This window comes from Denticeps clupeoides, chromosome 5 (genome assembly GCF_900700375.1).
Source record: "Denticeps clupeoides chromosome 5, fDenClu1.1, whole genome shotgun sequence".
In the NCBI taxonomy this organism is placed as follows: Eukaryota; Metazoa; Chordata; class Actinopteri; order Clupeiformes; family Denticipitidae; genus Denticeps; species Denticeps clupeoides.
In genome coordinates, this window is record NC_041711.1 from 32,548,018 (window position 1) to 32,570,931 (window position 22,914).

The 22,914-nt window shown below is 47.5% G+C and overlaps 2 protein-coding genes across 8 annotated transcripts in view; one reads left to right on the forward strand and one right to left on the reverse strand.

Annotated features, from left to right (window-relative positions):
- The window catches only part of ube3d (ubiquitin protein ligase E3D), a 32,845-nt gene extending 31,804 nt beyond the window's left edge, over positions 1–1,041 (reverse strand). For all 4 annotated transcript variants that reach the window (XR_003749863.1, XM_028981022.1, XM_028981021.1 and 1 more), the window contains exon 1: positions 41–1,041. Coding sequence is in view for 3 of the 4 variants with exons in the window: in XM_028981022.1 (XP_028836855.1) it covers positions 41–120 (80 nt within the window). In the remaining variant the exon portion in view is untranslated. The remainder of the gene's footprint in view (positions 1–40) is intronic.
- On the forward strand, positions 471–22,894 carry dop1a (DOP1 leucine zipper like protein A). Of its 4 annotated transcripts, none has more exons than XM_028981014.1 (39): positions 471–569; positions 1,467–1,659; positions 1,733–1,914; positions 2,235–2,405; positions 2,533–2,722; positions 3,760–3,858; positions 4,269–4,368; positions 5,384–5,493; positions 6,506–6,620; positions 6,793–6,913; positions 7,006–7,125; positions 7,243–7,351; positions 7,720–7,749; positions 8,412–8,630; positions 10,168–10,726; positions 10,830–11,104; positions 11,608–11,760; positions 11,891–11,991; positions 12,110–12,375; positions 12,528–13,978; positions 14,181–14,791; positions 15,066–15,177; positions 15,966–16,148; positions 16,333–16,458; positions 16,892–17,026; positions 17,123–17,178; positions 17,273–17,377; positions 17,460–17,526; positions 17,630–17,774; positions 17,876–17,955; positions 18,309–18,418; positions 18,619–18,768; positions 18,877–18,938; positions 20,469–20,621; positions 20,731–20,867; positions 20,953–21,008; positions 21,120–21,284; positions 21,415–21,544; positions 21,981–22,283. In XM_028981014.1, the coding sequence occupies exons 2-39, from the start codon at positions 1,522–1,524 to the stop codon at positions 22,281–22,283; spliced, it is 7,395 nt and encodes a 2,464-aa protein (XP_028836847.1). In that variant the 5' UTR covers positions 471–569; positions 1,467–1,521. The 4 variants fall into 4 exon arrangements, with proteins under 4 accessions (XP_028836847.1, XP_028836848.1, XP_028836849.1 ...); XM_028981015.1 differs by having other exon boundaries at positions 482–794; positions 21,981–22,894; XM_028981016.1 differs by having other exon boundaries at positions 482–794; positions 5,411–5,493.
- Positions 22,895–22,914: the final 20 nt, after the last annotated feature.

Here is a 22,914-nt window from a genome sequence, read left to right on the forward strand (position 1 = left end):
CATGGAAATAGAATATTATAAATATATATAAAAGCATTACCGTAAAATCAACACACCACTCTGCAATCTCTGTCTCAGCTCAATAAACATCCCGTGCTGTAGGTTGTCTTTTAAATCCATCCTTCCGTGATTTCTCTGGCCGACTAATTAGTCGCAGTATGCAGTATTTTGTTAAAATTTCACAAGAAAACGGCGCCTCACAGCACACGCTCCCACACAAGCGTGAAAGAGGCGACCATTTTTTCACTTCCGGTTTATTTCGAAATAAAAGCCCTTGTGCGCACGGCAATTATAATCACGGACGGTTTTTACTTCACCGTTTCGTGAAACTGCGACCATAAAAAGATGAATTACAGCTATTGTACATGATTATGCACTTGGCCCCGCATTAAATGGGTTTAACTTCACGTTTGTGTCGGAAACGGGATTCCCAGTGCGACCAGGACGTGAACGACTCTTGTTTTGAACGCCCCGAGTGTCGCCAGATTCACGAAGCTGTCAACCGAGCGGAGGGTGACACCAAATACGTCCCGTGGGTCTTAAATCCGCGGCCGGACGCGTCGTCTTCGGTGAGAATGTAGGCGCGTTTCGCACGGAGCCGGCAGCCGCGTTCTCCCACCAAGACCGCAGCCGAAGCAGCAGCAGCAGCAGCCCTTTCCGGGGCACCGGGCGCTCCGACCCGCTCCCCCGCCGCAGCGCCAGCCCTCGTTTGTTAGCGTCGCGGGCTAGGCGCTGACTGGCACCGCGTCCCCGGTGGTCGTCGGAGGGTCGCCTGTGTCACCGGGCCCGGACAGGTAGCTGCCGTCGTGAGAAATGGCGTCGGCCGGGGCGGCGCCGGCCACTGTCACTGCAGCCGTCCGCCCGGCCTAACCCCTCCGCCGTCGAACTCCGCGTGGTTTTTGCGTCGTTCTGATCCGGGGACGACGTCGTCGAGCTGTCATCGCTCGCTTCCTTGTTTTTAGAGAGCGGATGCTCATGCCTCATTAGTCGCGTTTCTCTGTCACCACTGCCTCTGTCCACCGGCAGCGGTGGCCTAGCGGTTAAGGAAGCGGCCCCGTGATCAGAAGGTTGCCGGTTCGAATCCCGACCCGCCTAGGTGCCACTGAGGTGCCACTGAGCAAGGGTGATGGTTAAATGCAGATGAGAAATTCCACTGTGTGCACCGTGTGCTGTGCTGCTGTTGGTTATGAGACAGACCTTAGTTCTAAATGAATGAATGAATGAATCCTTGCGGTTGCTGAGTGTGGTTCCACTGATCCTCGTCTTTGCTTTGAATGAAAGGAGGACATTATAGTTTTCGTAAGGTAGCATCACGTGTCGCCGTTGTCCAACGTAGCTCCTCTAAAGCCCCCCAGCCTAAGTTCAAGCCACCTGACCCATAGTTCATCGTAAAATGTCCCTCCGCTCGGTGACCAGGACAGGCCGACGCTAAGTGTGTAAAAGTGCACCCTTCCTCTCTCCCGCAGGTGTGATGCGTGCATGTGAGCTCCGCGTCGGGCTGTAGTGGTACCACGCGGGAGGATGAATGCAGAGGAATTGGAGCTCCTCGGTGACTCCAAGTACAGGAACTATGTGGCGGCTGTGGACAAGGCCCTGAAGAACTTTGAGTACTCCAGCGAATGGGCCGACCTGATCTCGGCACTCGGGAAGCTCAACAAGGTAGCAGACACGTTCCACCGTGCAACACTTTCATCGTGTGACGTCACACTAATGCACGCTTCTTGCTTGTCAGGTTTTGCAGAATAATGCCAAGTACCAGGTGGTGCCTAAAAAGCTGACCATTGGGAAGCGTCTGGCCCAATGCCTCCATCCAGCTCTGCCCAGTGGGGTCCATCGCAAGGCCCTGGAGACCTACGAGATCATCTTTAAGATCATTGGACCAAAACGCCTTGCAAAGGACCTTTTTCTCTATAGGTGCTATTAATCACATTTCATGCATTAGCCTTGACATGCAACATCAATAGTGCTGTAAAACAAAGAATATTTCGAATATGCCATGTTTGACTAGTCATTTCTAATATAGAGGGCAGTGAATTTGTCTTGATGGGGTTGTTGGATTTCTCTCGATTTCCTGGAATGCTTTATGAGTTGGAATTAGATACCTTAACCATAAAATGACTTTATTATATAGACCTGGATCAGTAAAACACATTGACAGCAAAGTCACATATCTATGAAGCCCCGTGACATTATCTGTTGATTCCTCAACTTTCTTCTTCTTCCTTTTCTGTCAGCTCTGGGCTATTCCCGTTGCTCTCCAACGCTGCTATGTCTGTGAAGCCGGTGTTGCTGGGTCTGTATGAGACTTATTATCTGCCTTTGGGTAAGACCTTAAAACCCGGACTGCAGGGGCTGCTGACAGGAGTGCTGCCTGGTCTGGAGGAAGGCTCCGAGTATTACGACAGGTCAGATTTCTGATTCGAACAAATTTGACACTATCCTTTTTCTGCTCGGGGTTTTAATGGCCTGCACTTTACCCTTAAAAAGCAGCTTTAAAGAGTCATGTGACCTAGTTGACACTTGTTTGCACAGGACCAACACCCTGCTGGAGAAGGTGGCAGCAGCGGTGGAGCAGGCAGCCTTCTACAGCGCCCTGTGGGGCAGCATCTTGACCAGCCCGGCTGTGCGTCTGCCTGGGGTCTCTTTTGTCCTGCTGCACCTCAACCGCAAGCTCTCCATGGAGGACCAGCTCTACATAATGGGCAGTGACATTGAGCTGATGGTAAACCTGCCGTAGCTCAGTTGACCCTGTATTTAAGGTGGTTGGATCTAATGTTGCATGGGTGGTAGTAGCCTAGTGGGTAACACACTCACCTATGAACCAGAAGACCCGGGTTCGAATCCCGCTTACTACCATTGTGTCCCTAAGCAAGACACTTAACCCTGAGTGTCTCCAGGGGGACTGTCCCTATCACTGCTGATGTCGCCCACATACCCCACTTTCTACCGTTGTGTCCCTGAGCAAGACGCTTAACCCTGAGTGTCTCCAGGGGGACTGTCCCTATCACTGCTGATGTCGCCCACATACCCCACTTTCTACCGTTGTGTCCCTGAGCAAGACGCTTAACCCTGAGTGTCTCCATGGGGACTGTCCCTATCACTGCTGATGTCGCCCACATACCCCACTTTCTACCGTTGTGTCCCTGAGCAAGACACTTAACCCTGACTGTCTCCAGGGGGACTGTACCTATCACTGCTGATGTCGCCCACATACCCCACTTTCTACCGCTGTGTCCCTGAGCAAGACGCTTAACCCAGAGTGTCTCCAGGGGGACTGTCCCTATCACTACTGATTGCAAATCGCTCTGGATAAGGGTGTCTGATAAATAGCGTAAATGTAAATGAGTTGAAGCCACTGCTTTATTTAAACTGGGCTAATGCGGTATGGAAATCAATTTCTTTCTGGTCAGTCAATGAACACAAACAAGTGAAAGTGAAGTTATTGTTATTGTGATACACGGCAGCTCAGCACACGGTGCACAGAGTGAAATTTGTCCTCTGCATTTAACCCAGCACCCTTGGTGAGCAGTGGGCAGCCATGACAGGCCCCCGGGGAGCAGTGTGTGGATCGGGATTCGGCAACCTTCAGATTACGGGGCCGCTTCCTTAACCGCTAGGCCACCACTGCCCCAAGTGGTTAGAAATGAATTTGCTCCGAAGTAACAGGTGTTCTAAATGCATATACATTCGTAATGTATCTGTGTGTTACGGCATCTGATCTGCTCCATATGCTCACCCAGGCGTGCTCCATCTGTGCAGGTGGAGGCGGTAAGCACGTCGGTGCAGGACTCCAGCGTTCTCGTACAGAGGAGCACTCTGGACCTCATTCTCTTCTGCTTCCCGTTCCACATGAGCCAGGTATCAGCAGCCTCAGATGACCCGGCAGACCTCATGTACAGGAGGATCTCCTTAGATTTAACCCAGCGGATGTTTATCATGAAACCAAGTTGGGCAGTAACACTCATCACGGTCAGATCAGCTTCAGGGGCCTGTTCCCTCAACACTGTTCTGCATATGCAATTGTGATCAGACTTTGAATTCGGGAGCCATTTTGAGACCTTTTGTGTAGGACCTTATTTTGCAAATTTGATTCTGCTACTTACCGTCGTAGTCATGGAAACGCAATATCCACTAAATTTTCTGCCAGGTTCACCAGGCTTTGTGTTACTTTAGCTTTTTATAGTCTGACTCTTGTCTGTAAAATTAGTTCCAGTGGTTTTATTTATAGTGTGCATCACTCTTTGATTGTGTTTAATCTCCTGTTTCAGGCCACCCGTCCGGATATGATTCGGATCCTGTCAGCAGCTCTGCACGTGGTTTTGAGGAGAGACATGTCTCTCAATCGCAGGCTGTACGCCTGGCTGCTGGGTAAGGAACTTGCACACACTCCCTAACTCTGTCCAAGTCTGTCACTGTCCTCCAACCAGTTTTTTTCTGGCCTTCTATTACAATTCCTGTGGCTAGCAGATTGTACGGCAAATTAAAACCATCTATGACATAAGGTTGCCCACCATGTGTAAACCACATGCATCACCAGATGTTTGTGGGAATATGTCAGCATTTTCTGGGGGGAGTGACCCTGTTCTTCATTTGTGGTATTTATCAGATGCCCTTATCCAGAGCGACTTACAATCGGTAGTTACAGGGACAGTCCCCCCTGGAGACACTCATGGTTATGTGTCTTGCTCAGGGACACAATGGTAGTAAGTGGGGTTTGAACCTGGGTCTTCTGGTTCATAGGCGAGTGTGTTACCCACTAGCCTACTACCACCCCTTTTCTGCTAAGAGCTGGTATGCACAAACCTACCAATATCTTTGGTAGGTTTAAAGTATTAACTGCTGTGCTCTAGCATACAGTGCCTGTATACACCTAAATACTCTGGCTGCATCAAAATAGGTTTTTTCATGACGATTATATTATATATAATTCTATTTTTAGCATTACTATCACAAACTATTTCACATGAATGAATCCGTAATTGGCACCCAATGACTTAATGCATCTTAATTTGGAGAATAATCATATTTTAATTATAATTACAGCGCAGGTGGTTCATTCTTAGCTTTTATTAATTTATGCTGCACATGATGGGTGGGAGGGATGGTACTATAGTGACTTTTTGTCATTATTTTCCTCAGTCTTATCATATTTAACATTCACCCCGTGAGTTTGTTCTATAGTATTATGGTATTATTCATGTCGTTTCTTGGTCTTCATGCCCTTGTTCTGTCTCTTGCTCGCTACTCGCTTGCTGTGGATAACCGCGCTGGTAAGTTTGTGAGTGGTTAAATTGCTGTGTCCCATGGCGATTTCTGTTTTTAATATGCTCACTCAACTCTTGAAATCTTTTTTCATTTTCTGTACCTTTTCTTCCCCTCTCAGGCTTTGACAACAATGGTGTGAAAGTAGGCCCTCGCAGCACACGGCACAGCAACCCAGAGGAGCATGCAACACACTACTTCAACACCTACTCCAAGGACATGCTTGTCCAGGTTTGTAACGCATAGAAACAAAACGCACAGTGCACTACAAATGCAGAGCTTCTGCAAAACGTGTTCGGATCTCCTTTGATCACACAGATTCTGTATTTGCTTGAAGATGAAATGGCTTTGTGGTCCTCTGATGCTGCTTTTTAAACCCAAAGACGTGTGCTTGCCAAATCCCAAAAGGTCATCTTTTGAGTTCCTGTCCTACCTCACGCTGTGTGGTTGAGTGATCACAGGCATGGGTCCTGTGAGAGTTGTCACCCAGAGACCAAGCCAGGCATGTATGCTTGATACATTCTGGTACTCCGGGGTTTGGGACAGGGCCTGAAACAGGGGTACTTTTGTATTCGTCTCCTTTTTATCCCCCTGCGTCTGTCTGTTCGGCTGCCATCTGGTATAAGCTGATAGTTGGAACTCCCTCTGTGGGTGAGAGGACTACTGCAGAGGACGCCTGTTTGCGTGACTGCACAAGCGTGAAATGTCCTCTGAGCTCATCAACCCACTCAGGCCCACACACACACGCGCACACACACAAACACACAATAATTTTTATTAGTTCTAGTGGACCTGTGCACCGCCCAAAGTGATCACAAATGAGAACCAACCCTGATCGTTTGCAAACAGGCATTGCTGCCATGATGTAGCATGGAGATGCAGCTGCATTTTCTGTTTCTGAGCTGTACTTTCTACAATGCAGAGACTTATTGTGTCTTATTGCAAAGCAGCACAAATTCAAAACAACTGTACGAATCAAAATTGATGCCACAGGAGTTTTCATTTTTTGGACTGTGACAATATTATTACGCTGTGGTGACCTACACTGGGCCAAAATCTGTTCTGCCAGTGGACCACACAGCTACCCCAAAACAACACTATGTGTACGTATGTATAGATTTTTGCAAGTGTGATTGCTGTCATTTATCCTGAGCATTGACTTCATGGGTAGCCAGATACATTTAACACAGACGTTATATGACCGGAGCTGTGTGCTCATGTCGATGCTGTTCATGTGTCGTAGGCCATGGTGGGGATCTTGCAGGGAAAAGCCAGAGGTGGGGAAGAGGAGAGTGTGCTGATGCACGATCTCAAGCCGTTCCGTATTCTCATCAGCCTACTGGACAAGCCAGAACTTGGTATGCCACGCTACGCCGAAACTGTTTGAAACTGCCTCTCCAGCGAATATCTGCCGTTCAGTTGTAAGCGAACAACTTAGTGGCAGGTTGCTCGCAGTGGCACGCGCTCATGCGGCCGCATTTCTACCTGCTGGACCTGTGCGTGATAATGGATCTGTGAATAATCGTGCAGGCCCAGCCATTCTGGAGGACGTGCTTATCGAGGTATTCCGGACACTGCACTCCCAGTGCCGCGCCGAGCTGGACCTCCACAGCCAAAACCGCTTCAGCAAAGACCACACACAGCTGAGCAAGTGGGTTCATATGCACGCGTATTGTCTTTCGACTCTATTTTACTACTCCATGGACAATGAAATATTATGTAAAAACATCTGTTTTTTTGTAGCAAACTTCGAGAAAACAAGAAAACAGCAGAGCTCATCAAAACAGCGAATCTCTTGTTCAACTCCTTTGAGCCGTACTACATGTGGGACTACATTGCACGCTGGTTTGAGGAGTGCTGCAGGTTTGTGTGGAGATCTGAGTTTACAGTTGTAGATTGTCACTTGAGCTCTAAATCGGCCGATTCATAGATTACTAAACTTATAAATAAAATCTAAAGAATTGCTTCTTGTCCTTTCAGGAGAAGGCTGAATGTTCATCTTAGCACCACTGGGAACTCAGAACCTTTGGCCCTCTCATTGGCTGAATTCTGTCAGCTGGTTGACTTCCTGCTGGACATTGTCTCCTTGGTTTGTGCTTTTCTGCATCCATGCATTGTGCATTCTCCTTTGCACATTAAATACATGTTTAAAACCATGTAAATGATGTATGTAATCATGGAGTAGATTTACTGTACATAGACTGACCGTAGTCTGCACCTAGTGTTCTCCAGGACAGCGTGTTGCTGTACTTTGCGCTGTCTGCCCCTCTCACTGGCAAAAAAAAAAACAGTTCTTCCCTTCCTTACTGCCACAGTGCTGGCAGCTACTCTGTCGGTTTTACACACGGGGCCTGTGTGTGTGAGTCTGTGTGTTATGGGGTTGTTTGAAGTGATTTTCTGGCCTTGGCTCGGCTTGCTTCTGTCTGTTCAAACTCTTTGCTCTCTCTCTCCTTGAAGCCCACTAGAAGCATGAGGGTAATCTGCCAGGTACAGTACTGCTCTCTCCTGCTTTTTCCACTCTGTGCCGCGTCACTGAGGTGCAGCTAACCTTCCATCAATGTCCATACAGTGCTTGAAAGAACAATTTATGAATTTTGAAATTTCAGCACTTTGAAATATTTTCAAAGTATCCATGAAGGCATGTAAACTTTCTGGAAAATTTATTGAAAAAATAACTGATTAAGAATAGACGTAAAGCCTGCAGTATGTAGGAAATATTCATTGGACTGAGACTAGGCCGAACATCTAGATATCAAAATACTAAAATCTCTAATTTTAGTCTTTTAAACACTTTTAATGTGCATTGTATTATGCATAAGTAGCCATAATAATTGAGTGATGGGATCAGTAGACGAAACAGATAGATCAGCATTATGAATTGTAATCTTATGACTCTTCAGAGTCTCAGTGCTCTTGAGGTTTAAATATTATTAGATATGGGCTGTTTGCAGTATGGATGTTGTGGAGATAATCCTGCCTGGTGTGTTGTCCGTCTTGCATGAACATTCGTGTCTGTTCTCATCAATAATCATCGGTATATGTGTATGCTCTTGATTATTTACATTGTTATTTGGGTTTATTTTGCAAATGTAAGCATGCCATTCATAATATTTGTCAATATTCTGACACTTCTGGTTACCTTCCTGAAGGAAACGTACATCGAGATCCAGACGGAGCACCTGCCCCAGCTGCTTCTGCGCATGGTGTCTGCGCTGACCTCTCACCTGCAGGCCCTTCAGCTGGATGAGCTAACACAGTGTTTGCGTCTCTGCTCCAAGATCCTCAGCAAGGTGCAGCCGCCTCTGGTGTCCCCTCTCACCCTGCCGCAGGGGGCTTCTGCAAAATCGCGAGGAAAGGAGGAGAAGAGGGTAAGTCACTAGTTACTCCAATCTCATCCTCATGAAGCTAATTTGACTTCAATATACCTGAAGCCATTCTGCTCTGTGCTTAGAATAGATTGTCCTTCAAACCTCATTGTATTTTTACTTTTGGAAATGAACTCAAAAGGGCTAGGCTCCTTGCATATATTGATTAATAAACATCAGTGTTATTTTATTGCCGTATTTATCATAATATATGACACATTGTGATTTTTTTTCTAAAATGATTCCCTGTAAAATGAGTCCTCAGTAGATTCCTTTGTGTCCACAAAGGAAATGTCAATGCAAGATTACAATATTCAGCTGCATCATTAAATAAAACTGAATCTTGAATCCTCGTTTATCCTGCTGGCACCAGCATAAAGACCATTGTCTGCCTGAATCTACAGGCGTATTGTTCCCCAGCTCATCTATTGATAATTGCCTTTTGTGTGCATCCACTAGTGAATGGCTTTTGGTGTCCACTGGAATTGCACAAGTCATCTTTAAACGCACATTTGATCAAAGGCAAAAGCAGAGAAACACTTGTTCTGTGCCCAGTGGGAATTTCATGGAATGTCAAGCCGTCTCCACCCTTGGGGAAAAAAAAAAACCACACACACAAACACTATTCTGCCATTCTTCAGCATTCCCCACCAGGATTAGGGCCAGTTTGGCCTGTTTTCTCTAGCATGTCATTGCCCAGACACTACCATGTCATTTTATCATGGTCCCACTGTCCCAGAGCAAGCCCCCACCTCCTAGCCCCCTGCTCTGACCTGAGTGGGCAGAATTGCCTGGCATGTCCCACATGCCCCAAATGAGCATCTGTCTGCTACCTGGCTACCTGAGTCAGTGGAATTGCGAGCAGCCGGGCCAGACTCCCATGGTGCACTGAAAGGCTGTAGGGGGCTTGGTTGGGGGGGGGGGGGGCAGCAGTCCGGTGTGTGTGTGTGTGTGTGTGTGTGTGTGTACACCTGCGCCCATCTATCTCTTTGGACAACATGCTTGGTCTTTGTCCCCCTGGGTGTGTTCTTTTCAGTCACCTGGAAGCTCTCCCCTCTCTTTGCATCTCTTCACCATAGTCAATCCAAAAAAACACACAAACCCTCTTTACCGCCATTTCCTCTGGGGGCTCCCGGCGACGTGCCGCCATCTGAGTCCACTGCAGAATGTCGCGCCGGGCGGCCCTGGGACTGGCTGACCATCAGTGTGGATGAGCATTCCCCAGCCTTCCTCAGGAGAGGTCCTGGACGGGAACAGCTTGGCTTGCAAACTCTTATTTGAGGTAGAAAGGAATATGTGGTGTCCTCTGGTTCTCAGAGGAGGACTGTGAGCTTGGATGGATGGCTAAAGACCAGATTGTGTGGTAAATACTGTATAGTTCTATGTGCAGATTAAAGACATTTTATCATATTTTTTTGAATAGATTGCCTTTATTTTGTCATATGGTCATGCAACTATTTTTTGTGGGGTGCGTAGACCTGCTTAAGGCATTTAACTGGACATTTAACCATTATTGTTTAACTTTTACTTTCACACACAGCCTCTATCATCACCACTGGATGACCCTGGTGGAGGTGAGGTGTTTGAGGAACGTGAAACGACCCCACCCAGCACCAAGGCTTGCGAGAGTGGCTTCACCGACTTCATCCAGTACCAGGATGACCGGGGTGTAGACCCTGACCGACCCCATCACCCTTCCACCCCCCCACCTGAATCAGGAGTTCTGGAGGACCTACCCATCCGCCCAGCGCTCCGAGCAGGCATTGACAGCGCCGGCCCTGGCTCCCACGGCAATCCACAGGATAAGACAGTGATGCAGTGTTGCTTAGAACATTTCCAGCAGTTCTTGTCCCGTCTGGTTTGTCTGTACGTAACGCCAGACCGGGCCACGTCTATGCGGACGGAGAATCTGCAGGTGGCAAGTGTGTTGGTGGATGGTGTGGGGCAAAATGGTGTGGAGCAACAGCAGGGACTGGAGCACAGGGAATGTCTGGCCGCCTTCACTGCTGCCTGCCAGCTGTTCCTGGAGTGCTCCAGCTTTCCTGTTTACATCGCTGAGGGCAACCTGAAGTCCTCCCCTGCACGAGAGGAGCAGACAGGTGGGACTGATGTTCTGAGGAGAACTTTATTAAATCGGCTATTCCTTGCTTCTTTGCATTCTAAAGATTTGTCTGTTTGTGTATCTGGGTGTCCGTCCTGCAGATGGCGAGAGCGTACGGCCACTATTGTGGCTGGAGACTCTGATGGATGCCTGCTGCTCAGCTGCTGATTTCAGCATTCAGGCAGTGGCCATCTCTTTAGTCATGGACCTGGTTGGCCTCACACAGTCTGTCGCCATGGTGACAGCTGAGCGCATCAGCAGTCCTGACTCCACCCAACCCATGAGTCCCAGCCAGGGACGTGTTGCTGTGGTCATTCGCCCTCCCCTTACGCAAGGCATCCTGAAGTATATTGCAGAGAAGACAGTCTTTTTCAAGGTGCTTCTTTTCATCCAGGATCAGTGAAATGAAACCATGTGCCTGTCACCTAGTCACGTGATCCATCAGCTCAGTTTTAACCTGGTGATCCCAGCAGTTACTTTTTTATTAAATGGATCAAAGTATTGCTTGATTTTTGGAACCACCACTTATTTCCTATCAAGCCACATAACATTGTCAGGAAAAGACAACACATAAAACCAAACGTTGCCAGCAGCATATGTTGTGGTCAGAATTTACATTACAATGGCAAAATGATTATGATTTCCTTTGCTGTTCAAGTGTTCGAGCCACCTGGGAAGCTGTGGAAATAAAAATAGAAAAATGTGTTTCTATTATGTTCATAATGCACCTCCTTCAGGAACCTGATTTCTAGAGAAACACATTTAATGATTTCTTCTCCTATTCCATTTGCCCCTAACTGTTCATTGCAAAATTCAGTAGAAAACCACACAATATAGGAACCTTCTTTGACCATGCATACTTGCTGACCTCTGCTGCAGAATGTTGCCCTGATTCTGTGGGACCAGTTAGGGGAAGGAACACCATTGCACCACCAGCGCAGTGTGGAGCTCTTTTACCAATTGCACAACCTGGTGCCCTCCTCCAGCATCTGCGAGGATGTCATCAGCCAACAGCTCATGCACAGGGATAAGGTGAGGTTTAGCCATAAAAGCCACAAAGCTTTTTTGCCTTGACAAATTGGATCATTATCCACGTGTAGCATGTGTACAAAATGCCTTAATATGTGCTTATTATGTGCTCATACTTTTTTGCCTGGTTCAGAGAATTCGTTTAGAAGCTCACGTGAAGTTTTCAGTTCTGTGGCATCTCACCAGAGACCTGAACATCACCAAGTCTTCTCCCTTCAACCGCACTTTTGACAGGTAGGCCTCCCAATGCAAGAATCTCAGAGGTGTGCGTGTAAGGGAGCGCTGCTGGTCCAGGTATATTCATCCTTATTTAAAAGATATTAGTTTCCCATGAACTTTTTGTCTCCTTCAGGTCTCTGTTTATTATGCTGGACAGCCTGATTTACTGGGACGGTTCTGCCAGCGCTGTTGGCCGAGCTTGGCTCAACCAGGTTCTGCAGAGGCACGACATCGCCCGCATACTGGAGCCTCTCCTGCTGCTACTGCTGCATCCAAAAACGCATCGTGTGTCCATACAGCGTGTGCAGTCACAGCGCCACTGGGCACAGGCCTTTCCCAACCCTCCTGAAGCAGAGTCTTCTGAGCCCATCTACATGAGGGATACAGGCTACACGCACCGTAAGAGACACAAATAAACGTATAATTAAAAATAAAGTTACCTGTAGGTGATACAATAATCATAAAGTACTTTCATCATTGAGTGACTGTTAAGTTTGACTATAAAGGAACTCGTCCCTCGTTGCCTCACCTACATGTCTCTGTTGTTTCAGAATACAACCTTAGAGGGGGGCAAGGCCATGTTTGTGAACCCCCCCTGGACGACATGGAGCCCTTCAGCCTGACTGTGAACCCTTTAAGCGACAGCCTGTCTCTGCTCAGCCTCAGCAGTGAAAACCTGCATCTCGCTGGCGATTATGCGCCTGTTGACCAGCAGGTGGAGCCCCAGAGCTCAGAGTGCAGTGGCTCCAACTCGTCCACTGCGGACAATGGCAGTTTCGAAGAGCCAGAGGGCAGTAGCAGCACTGTGAACACGCTCGATCGAGCCCTGGCTCGGGTGGAGGCCGTAACTGCAGAGGATGAGGACCTTGTAGAGGAGACGGTGTCTGTGCTTTTGACTGAGCTCGTAGACCGGGTGGTGGAGGATAGCTCAAGCCCCTCACCACCCGAACCATGGCCCCTGACCGACTCTGAGAGTACAAACTCCTCCTCTGACACCTCCAGTGGCACCCAGCAGAACGTTAGCCCGTTTAACTCCAACCAGAACATGACACTTCCTGAGCTGGTGGCCGGCAGCACGTTAGAGTTCCTCTCCATCGCCCCCGCTTCCGACAGCACTGGCGCGAATGCCGCGCACCACGAAGGCATCACGCGCCACAGCTCCTCCCCCTCCATAGTCACGCTCCCGGATGGTTCCAGCGCGCCCGGCTCGGAGCTCTCCCTCCGCCCGCACGACCCGCACGCGCGCAAGCGCAGCCACAGCAGCACCCAGCTCAGCCTCAAGGGCAAGATCATGGAGCGGCTGGCTGACAAGGCGCCCGGCGCCAAGCCCAAGGTGAAGAAGGCCAAGAGGAAACAGGCGCCGCCGCCCGAGAAGAGCCGGCCGCCCGGCATATTCTTCGGGGACAGCCTGGACCTGGAGAACTGGTACAGCTGCGGCGAGGGGGAGGTGTCCGAGATCGAGAGTGACGCGGGGTCCCCACGCACCCCTCCCGCCCGCTTCAACATTCACCCGTTATACCAGCACGTCCTGCTGTACCTGCAGCTGTACGACTCGTCGAGGGCGCTGCACGCCCTCACCGCCGTGGCGGCCATGCTGCGCGCCTCCCCGTCATGCTTCGTCGGGGCCATCTCCACCACCAGCATCAACAACACCTACACGCCGCAGCTGTCCCTGCTGCAGAACCTGCTGGCCCGCCACCGCGTCTCCGTCATGGGCAAGGACTTCTACTGCCCCATCCCGCAGGACTCCCACTCCCACTCCTTCCGCAGCGCCATGTTCCTGGAGATCATCATCTCGCTCTGCCTGTACTTCCTGCGCAGCTACTACGCGGCGCACGTGGCCGCCGCCGCTCACGACCTGGCGGGCAACCGGGCCATGCAGCTGACCAGCGTGGAGGTGCTCACGCTGCTCTTCACCGAGCTCGCCAAGGTGACCGGTGGCTCCGCCAAGGGCTTCGCGTGCTTCATCAGCGATGTGTTGTCCAAGTGCAAAGTGCAGAAGGTGAGCGCTCCTCTTTCACCCTGGCCATGTTGTATGCAGGGAAGCCGCTCTGTCAATCAATTCTGCTGCCCTGTAACTGGTAGTATCTGGGAAAGTATAAGAAGACCTTCATGTCACCGCTGGGCTACTTCTTGTCCTACAATGTGAAAAATGGTGGCGTATTCCTGGGTTAACAGGCTTCTTGGCGTGTGGCCTTCCACAGGTGGTGCTGCACTGCTTGCTGTCCTCCATCTTCAGTGCGCAGAAGTGGCACGAGCAGCGCACGGGGGAGAAGAACATTGCGACGGTGGAGGAGGGGCTGTCCGAGGACAGTGTTATCAACCTCTCCGAAGACCAGCTGGACAGCTGCAGCGCCCTCCAGTCTCAGCTCCTGAGGCTGCTGCAGAGCCTGGTGGTGCTTGAGCACCGGGTCCTGATCCCATCGGATGAAGGTGCTGATGGGGGCCTGGGGGGATCAGCAGGCACCGGAGGGTCCAGTGGTGTTGGAGTAGGAGGCGGCCCAGGGGGTGGGTTTGAGCTGCTAGGAGGGGAGGTGGAACATGTCAACCCGCAGCAGCCAATGACTTCGCTGCAGTACCTTCATGGGCAGCCAATCACTGCACAGGGAATGTTCTTGTGCGCAGTCATCCGGGCGCTGCACCAGCACCATGCATGTAAGATGCATCCTCAGTGGATTGGCCTGATCACTGCCACACTCCCTTACATGGGCAAGGTCCTGCGGCGTGTGGTGGCCTCTGTCACTCTGCAGCTCTGCAGGAACCTGGACAACCTCATGCAGCAGTACTACTATGAGACCGGCCTCAGTGACACTAGGTACAGCATTAGTACTCTTGACACAAATTACTCGGCTCATAATAAAGTGTGATTATCTGTAGTATCTGACATCATTTTGATCTCCTTATTATTCAACCTGGCTGTTGGAATTTTAAAAAGGCCACTAGATGGAGCACTTTTACCTCGATTTAGCAGTCAGGCGCCTTTTATACACCTTTAATGAAAAACACATCAGGACATCTGTACACACATCTTCTTCTGCATATTGCTGCCACTTCCTCTGTGTGCTTACTTGTGATGTGATTATGTCCAGGCCTCCATGGGTGGCATCGTGTACTCCTCCTGACCTCATTCTCACTGTGCTGGAGGGAGTGACCGCAATTATCCACTACTGCCTGCTGGATCCATCGTCCCAGTACCACCAGGTGGGGGAACGTGTTAGACCTGCTTGGTGCTATGCTTTAGGATGGGGGTGTCCAAACTCTGACTGGTGATCTAATTTGCAGCTAAATATATACAAAATAAGTGTAACCAAAGAAAGATTTTGCTAAGAGTTAGCAAAGAAATGCAAAATGTTATTTTTACAGTAAAATGCTGTTAATGCCTGAATGCTGTGTTTGTATGCTAAAGTCCACTAGGAAGGAAGCCCATGACATGACAGGGTCAGTGTGTGTCCTAGCCTTTAAGGAAGTGGCCCCGTAATCAGAAGGTTGCTGGTTCGAATCCTGATCTGCTAAGGTGCCACTGAGCAAAGCACCGTCCCCACACACTGCTCCCCGGGCACCTGTCATGGCTGCCCACTGCTCACCAAGTGTGATGGGTTAAAAGCAGAGGACACATTTCATTGTGCACTGTGTGCTGTGTATCACAATGACAATCACTTCACTTTTACTTTCACATGATTATTAAACATGCTATTATTTTGCTAGCAAATGAAATAAAGAAAATCAACAAGTTATCAATGGAAGATCATGAATATATTTATTAATCATAATGATTAATAACTATATTACACACATATGCCTATGGTCGACATTATGAAACCAAGCATATGAGCCAATTTCTCTCACCTCTAGTGTGTGGCCCAGCCATTCATACATTTGGCCCTCAATGAAAAAGTTTGGACACCCCCTGCACTAGGAGCTCTATAATGCTTTTTTCCTTTGGCGGATTAGTTGCAGTGACTTGTTTCCTTATCGTGGCTTTTCTGTAGCTCCAGGTCAGTGTAGATCAGAAGCACCTGGCAGAGGCTCGCGCTGGAATACTGTCCATCCTGCACACCATCATGTCTTCAGTCACGCTTCTGTGGAGTGTGCTGTACTTGGCCGACAGCTCCGACTGGCCTGCTGCTGCCTCAGCATGCTCTACTTCCAACATCAACCTGGGCTCCACTAAGGTACCCTTGCAGCAGTCTCCCTAAGAGAACTGGCACCAAATCATGCTGAATGTTATTTCTCTTATGCGGGATGTGTACTTTAACTGTTGGCTTTAGACTGGTTTTAGTTCATTGTTTTCAAGTGGCCTATTTGAAGTAAAAAACTCATAGAACACGCGGAAATGAACAGTTTGTTTCCTGGCAGAATCTCCGTCAGCAGATCCTAGAGCTGCTGGGGCCCATCTCTATGAACCATGGTGCTCACTTCATGGCCGCCATTGCCTATGTGTGGAATGAGAGGAAGCAGGTGAAGAACTCAACCAGAAATAAGGTGAGGGCTTCCCGGTGTGACCTGTTAAGGGGAGCGGGTTTTGAATTATTTTGAAATTGGATGAAGGGTACAAGATACCTGATGAAATACTAGCATGATGAAATACATTAGTGATCTCTTCCCATGCTCTATGAGGAATAAATATGGCACTTATTGTTGTTGTACACCATTTTAGAATACATTGAGCAGCTTGAACATTTGTATATCATATCAAGGGGAAAGTTGATAAGAGTAGACACACAGCTCTAGTTCAATTTATGGAGGGTTAAGTCCAAAGCAGTGGTTCTCAGACCTTTCTTTGTTTGGTGAGATTTGATTGAACTGATAATGTCATGTTGGTGTTGAAAATCAATTGAATTGAAGTAATGTCAATGAAGTCTATGCTAACACAGCGGCTTATTGTGTGTGTGTGTGTGTGTGTGTGTGTGTGTAGGTGATCCCCACAGCCAGTGAGGAGCAGCTGTTGCTGGTAGAGCTTGTGCGCTCAGTCAGTGCCATGAGAACTGAGACGGTCATGCAGACAGTGAAGGAGGTGCTCAAGCAGCCCCCGGCCATCGCCAAGGAGAAGGTGTCTCTTTCTCTCAGTTTCCATGGTTTCACCCCAGTAGTCTTATTAGATAAAAAACATGACTCTTACACATGGCCTCTCCTCTCTCAACTTTAGAAACATCTCTCCCTGGAGGTCTGCATGCTCCAGTTTTTCTATGCCTATGTTCAGAGGTAATTAATAATAACAAGATTTTAAAGGGTTTGGTATACTTAGCATTGGGGTTGCCTCCCGTTGTGACATTGAGACTTGCTTTCTTTCCTTCAGGATTCCCATTTCAAGTTTAGTAGATAGCTGGTCTTCCCTCATTGCACTGCTGAAAGAGTCAGTACAGCTGGGTCTCCCTGCACCTGGACAATTCCTCCTTCTGGGGTTAGAAATCTTTTCCACTGTCATTCATTCTGTCACGCTTTTCCTGTTATGACCCGTTAACTGTCCCGCTTTCTGTCTGCAGGGTTCTTAATGAGTTCATTCTGAAGAACCCAAACCTAGAGAACAAGAAGGACCAGCGGGAGCTTCAGGTGAGAGAGCAAGTCATATTGTACCTGTGTTTTTTATTTATTTATTTATTTTTACCTGTCATCCATGCCATCATAACAGAATTTTTCTTGTTATGTGGTTTAGGACGTAACTCACAAGATCGTGGAGGCCATTGGGACGATCGCCGGATCTTCTTTGGAGCAGACCACCTGGCTCAGGAGAAATCTGGAGGTTAAGCCTTCTCCACAGATTGTGGTTGACGGAGCCAGTTTGGAGTCGGATGTAGAAGGCAGGTTTATGTTGCTCTTTTTGGGCCTGTGCTGCGCTTTGTGTGTTTACAGGTGCATGCATGTCGGCGTGGGATTCTTACTAATCGCATGTGCATTGCAGATCTCATGCTCACTGTGATGGAGGCGTCCAACTTTACTCCATCCGTGTACAGCGTTCACGCCCTCACACTGCTGGCTGAGGTAAACACTCTAGACACTGTGTACACCCTACTCTGCATCCGGGCCAGCAGACTTCGAAACATCCTTCTCCCGATTTAGCTATCACTACCACCCCTAAAAATAGCATAATGATTTTAATTTAACTACCGGGTATCGTGCAGATGTGATTTCTCGATTCTGACGTTTTGAGTCGACACAGAGACACAGAGACTGGCTTGTGTGCATTACAGAACGAACACAGAACACACTTCTCATTGATGATGTTGACTGTATTATCAGCCAGTGTTAACAAAAGGCATGCAGACGTGCTCTGTGCATGCAATAAGGTGTGTGTTGAGCGCGCCTACTGAGTGCTTTGTGTGTCGGTTTTGCAGGTGCTCGCTCATCTGTTGGACATGGTGTTCTACAGTGATGAGAAGGAGAGGGTGATTCCCTTGCTAGTAAACATCATGCACTACGTTGTTCCCTACCTCCGCAATCACAGGTCTGTGTGCCCCCAGCTAAAGAAGGGTCTCACTTATAGGTTCGACTGCAGTAGCACAGATCACAAATGATTTATGTACCTAAAGCCCCTTGCCTGTTTCCTTAAAAGACTTCTTATTTCTTAAACTCAAGTGTTGGTAGTAATTTGTGTATTAATGTGTATTTACTGTGCTTAATGGAACTTCCTTCATCCTTCACCAGTGCCCACAATGCTCCCAGCTACCGCGCCTGTATCCAGCTGTTGAGCAGCCTCAGTGGGTATCAGTACACCCGGCGTGCCTGGAAGAAGGAGGCCTTCGACCTCTTCATGGACCACACTTTCTTTCAGATGGACTCGTCATGTGTCAGTCAGTGAGTACCGTGCCTCCCTCTGCTTCTCCACCCTGGCTGCAATGTCATTAGTCAGCCTGTTTCATGAGGTTATGTTGTCTGGAGTGTTGTTACTCTTTTGTCTTGCAGCTGGAGAGCCATTATTGACCACCTGATGACCCATGACAAGACCACTTTCAGAGATCTAATGAGTGAGTCTTATAACGTCAGAATATAATCTCATTCATGAATTTATATATACAGCCAAGTGTGTGTGTGTGTGTGTGTGTGTGTGTGTGTGTGTGTGTGTGTGTGTGTGTGTGTGTATATATATATATATATATATATATATATATATATATATATATATATATATAATCGCAGTGGGTATGAAAAGTATTCAGACCCCCTTAAAGTTTTCACTGTTCGTTATATTGCATTTACATTTTACCAGACGCCCTTATCCAGAGCGACTTACAATCAGTAGTAACAGGGACAGTCCCCCCCTGGAGCAACTAAGGGTTAAGTGTCTTGCTCAGGGACACAATGGTAGTAAGTGGGATTTAAACATCGGCCTTCTGGTTCATAGGTGAGTGTGTTTCCCACTAGGCTACTACCACCCTACTGCAGCCATTTTTAAATAAGTTAAGTTAATGTATTATTAATGTACTCAGGGCCCCCATATTGACAGAAAATCATAGAATTGTTGACACGGTCCAAAGTATTCAGACCCTTAGCTCAGTATTTAGTAGAAGCACCCTTTTGATCTAATGCAGCCATGAGTCTTTTTGGGAACAATGCAACAAGTTTTTCACAACTGAAATTGGGGATCCTCTGCCGTTCCCCCTTTCAGATCCTCTTTAGGTCTCCCCAGAGATGCTCAATTGGGTTTAAATCAGGGCTCTGGTTGGGCCATTCAAGAACAGTCATGGAGTTGTTGTGAAGCCACGCCTTGATTATTTTAGCTGTGTACTTAGGGTCGTTGTTCAAACGTAAACCTTCGGTTTTTGGTCAGGATATTCCTGTACTTGGCCTCATTCATCTTTACCTGGATTGCAACCAGTCGTCCCATCCCTTTAGCTGCAAAACACCCCCACAGCATGATGGTGCCACATGATGGTGCCTTCACTGTTGGGACTGTATTGGACAGGTGATGAGCAGTGCCTGGTTTTTTCCACACATACCATACACACATACCACATACCAATTATAATTCTGGTTGTCCCAAACGTCTTCCATTTTTCCATTTAAAGACACTGTGCTCTTAGGAGCCTTTAGTAATTTTTTTTTTTTTTTTTGTAACCTTGGCCAGATCTGTGCCTTGCCACAATTCTGTCGCTGAGCTTTTCAGGCAAATGATTCTCATTTGCTCTGACATGCATTGTGAGCTGTAAGGTCTTATATAGACAGATGTGTGACTTTCCCAATCAAGTCTATTCAGCATGATCAAGCACAGTTGGACTCAAATGAAGGTGTAAAACCATCCCATGGATGACCAGAAGAAATGGACACCACCTGATCTGAATACTTAGTGATATATGTGATATTTCAGTTTTTCTTTGTTAATAAATCTGATGTCAATGTCAATATGGGGTGCTGTTGGTACATTAATGAGAAAAAAACAAATGGCTACAATATAACAAAGAGTGAATGTAATTAAAGGTGGTATAAATACTTTCCGTACCCAATATATACTGTAGGTTTTATCAATATCAACACTTGGCTATCATCTTGATGTGTAGCACGAGTTGCTGTGGCCCAGAGCAGCTCTCTGAGTCTCTTCACTAATCGGGATGCAGAGCTGGAGCAGAGAGCAATGCTGCTCAAGCGGCTGGCCTTCACCATCTACAGCAGCGAGGTGGACCAGTATCAAAAATACTTACCTGATATCCAAGGTAGATGTTCAAACACTTATTTTACTGATATGACCGATAATAAGACATCTGTGCTTCTGTACAGTCTCCTGGTCTATGTAAAATGAGCATGTTTCTCCCTCTTCATCAGAGCGTCTAGTGGAGAGCCTACGTCTGCCTCAGGTGCCCATCCTCCATGCCCAAGTTTTCCTGTTCTTCAGAGTGCTGCTGCTGCGCATGTCCCCTCAGCATCTAACCTCCTTGTGGCCGACCATGATCACAGAACTGGTGAGAGACCCCCATTCCATTTACAAGGTACATGTCCTCCTTGCATTGAAATGAATTTTATACACTTAAAATCCTTCTAACCTAGGTTCAAGTGTTCTTACTTATGGAACAGGAACTGGTAGCAGATGAAGACATCACCAGGCAATTTTTTATGCATTATATAATACAGACCCAGACAACAGAGGTCTAGTTCTTATTATGTCTTTTTTTTTTTTTGGCAGTAGGTGTCAAATCTCATGTGTTTATTTGCAGAATGTCGGGGCCTTCTGTAGCTGGGCTAGAGACCACTTACTCAGGCGGGAATGGCTTCTCTACCTCCTACAACAGCCAGCGGTGGCTTAACCTTTACCTTTCTGCCTGCAAGCTGCTAGACCTGGCCCTGACCCTGCCATCTGAGAGCCTGCCCCAGTTCCAGATGTGTGTGCTAGTTAATTCCTTATGATTTCTCAGAAATCACAGGCCACAACTTTGGACAGACCTTTAGACATAAATTGTTTGTTGACCGATTTTGTTAGATGTAATGTGAACCATATTTGCTGTGCTGTAGGTACCGCTGGGCCTTCATCCCTGAGGCATCTGATGATTCAGGTTTGGAGGTCCGAAGGCAGGGAACCCACCAGAGAGAGTTCAAGCCTTATGTGGTCCGACTGGCCAAGCTCTTGAGAAAACGTGCAAAGGTAAAAATACAACATGTCATTTACAGCATTTACCAGACGCCCTTATCCCGAGCGACTTACAGTCAGTAGTTACAGGGACACTCCCCCCCTGGGGACACTCAGGGTTAAGACACTCAGGACAGAATGGTAGTAAGTGGGGTTTGAACCTGGGACTTCTGGTTCATAGGCGAGTGTTACCCACTAGGCTACTACCACCACATGTAACCACTCACTCAATAAGTCAACAACCACTCAATAAGTCAAGAGTTTTGCAAGACCAAGCGTAGACTGGAGTGCTGGCAGGACTTCCTGTCCAGGGCTGGATATTATATTTATTAAATATAGTTATATTAAATATACCACAGTTACCTGAATCTAGAATTTTTGCTGATGAAGCGCAGGATAATAACATGTAAATCCCTGATAAATTTCAAATCCTGTTTCAATGCCTGTTTAGAAAAACCCAGAGGAGGACTGCTCTACCCGGACCCTGACGTGGCAGCCAGGTCACCTGATGCTGACGCTCTACGTGATTCGCAGCATGGAGCAGCTATTACCCTTCTTCAACCTGCTCAGCCAGGTGTACAACAGTAAGGCCAGCAGCCGTTTCGAGCTGGCACACAACTCTGCCCCTGGCGACGCCCACTTCCCAGGCAGCGATGACAAGCTGGAGAGCCAGAAAATGTTCTGGAGCCGTGCACGACAGAACATTGAGGAGATGGTGGAGAAGGACTTTCTTGAGGGACACATCAAGACGTGATCTTAACCACTAAGAACAAAGTGCACTAACCAAACAAGCAGCTAAATGCTTAACACCTCAACTTGTATAAATTAGAGGAGGGAGGGTGTTTGTACATTTCCTTTCCTGCTTTTGTATTTATAACTGTATTTTACTTTTTCCAAAGCCGTACTATTTAATTTAAATTACTTTTTTTTTTTTTTGTATATATAGGGACTGCGTTGTCAACTAATTGTATGTGTGAGCCAGAAGGGACTGTGAACATGCTGTGCCATTCCATTCTTTTTTTTGGTGTGTGTGTGTGTGTGTGTGTGTGTGTGTGTGTGTGTTGGGGGACATGAGCACTACATACATGCAAAGGGACTGTCTAGCATATCAAATGTAAATCATATCATATTAGAGCTAACCAAATTAGCCTAATACAGTAAATTTTGCCTAATACAGTTGTTTTTAACTCTGGGATATATTTTCTTCTGGAAAGGATGAGATGCTAATGAAGAAATCTCTGGCATTCATTTCCTGACCCTTCTAATCAGTTCAACCACTCTGAATAATGAGGTTTTACATTTAAGTTGAAAGACATCAAAGACTACGTCTGCCTTGTAATTAAATAAAGATCTTTATTAAATATCTGGCTGTTGATCACTGCAAT

Bases quoted from the DNA above. Each gene is read 5' to 3' on its own strand.
- dop1a (XM_028981014.1), top strand. From the start codon at position 1,522: ATGAATGCAGAGGAATTGGAGCTCCTCGGTGACTCCAAGTACAGGAAC. The intron at 17,378-17,459 runs GTTAGAAATCTT...TTCTGTCTGCAG, and splicing joins GGACAATTCCTCCTTCTGGG to GGTTCTTAATGAGTTCATTC. The intron at 20,622-20,730 runs GTAGATGTTCAA...CCTCTTCATCAG, and splicing joins ATACTTACCTGATATCCAAG to AGCGTCTAGTGGAGAGCCTA.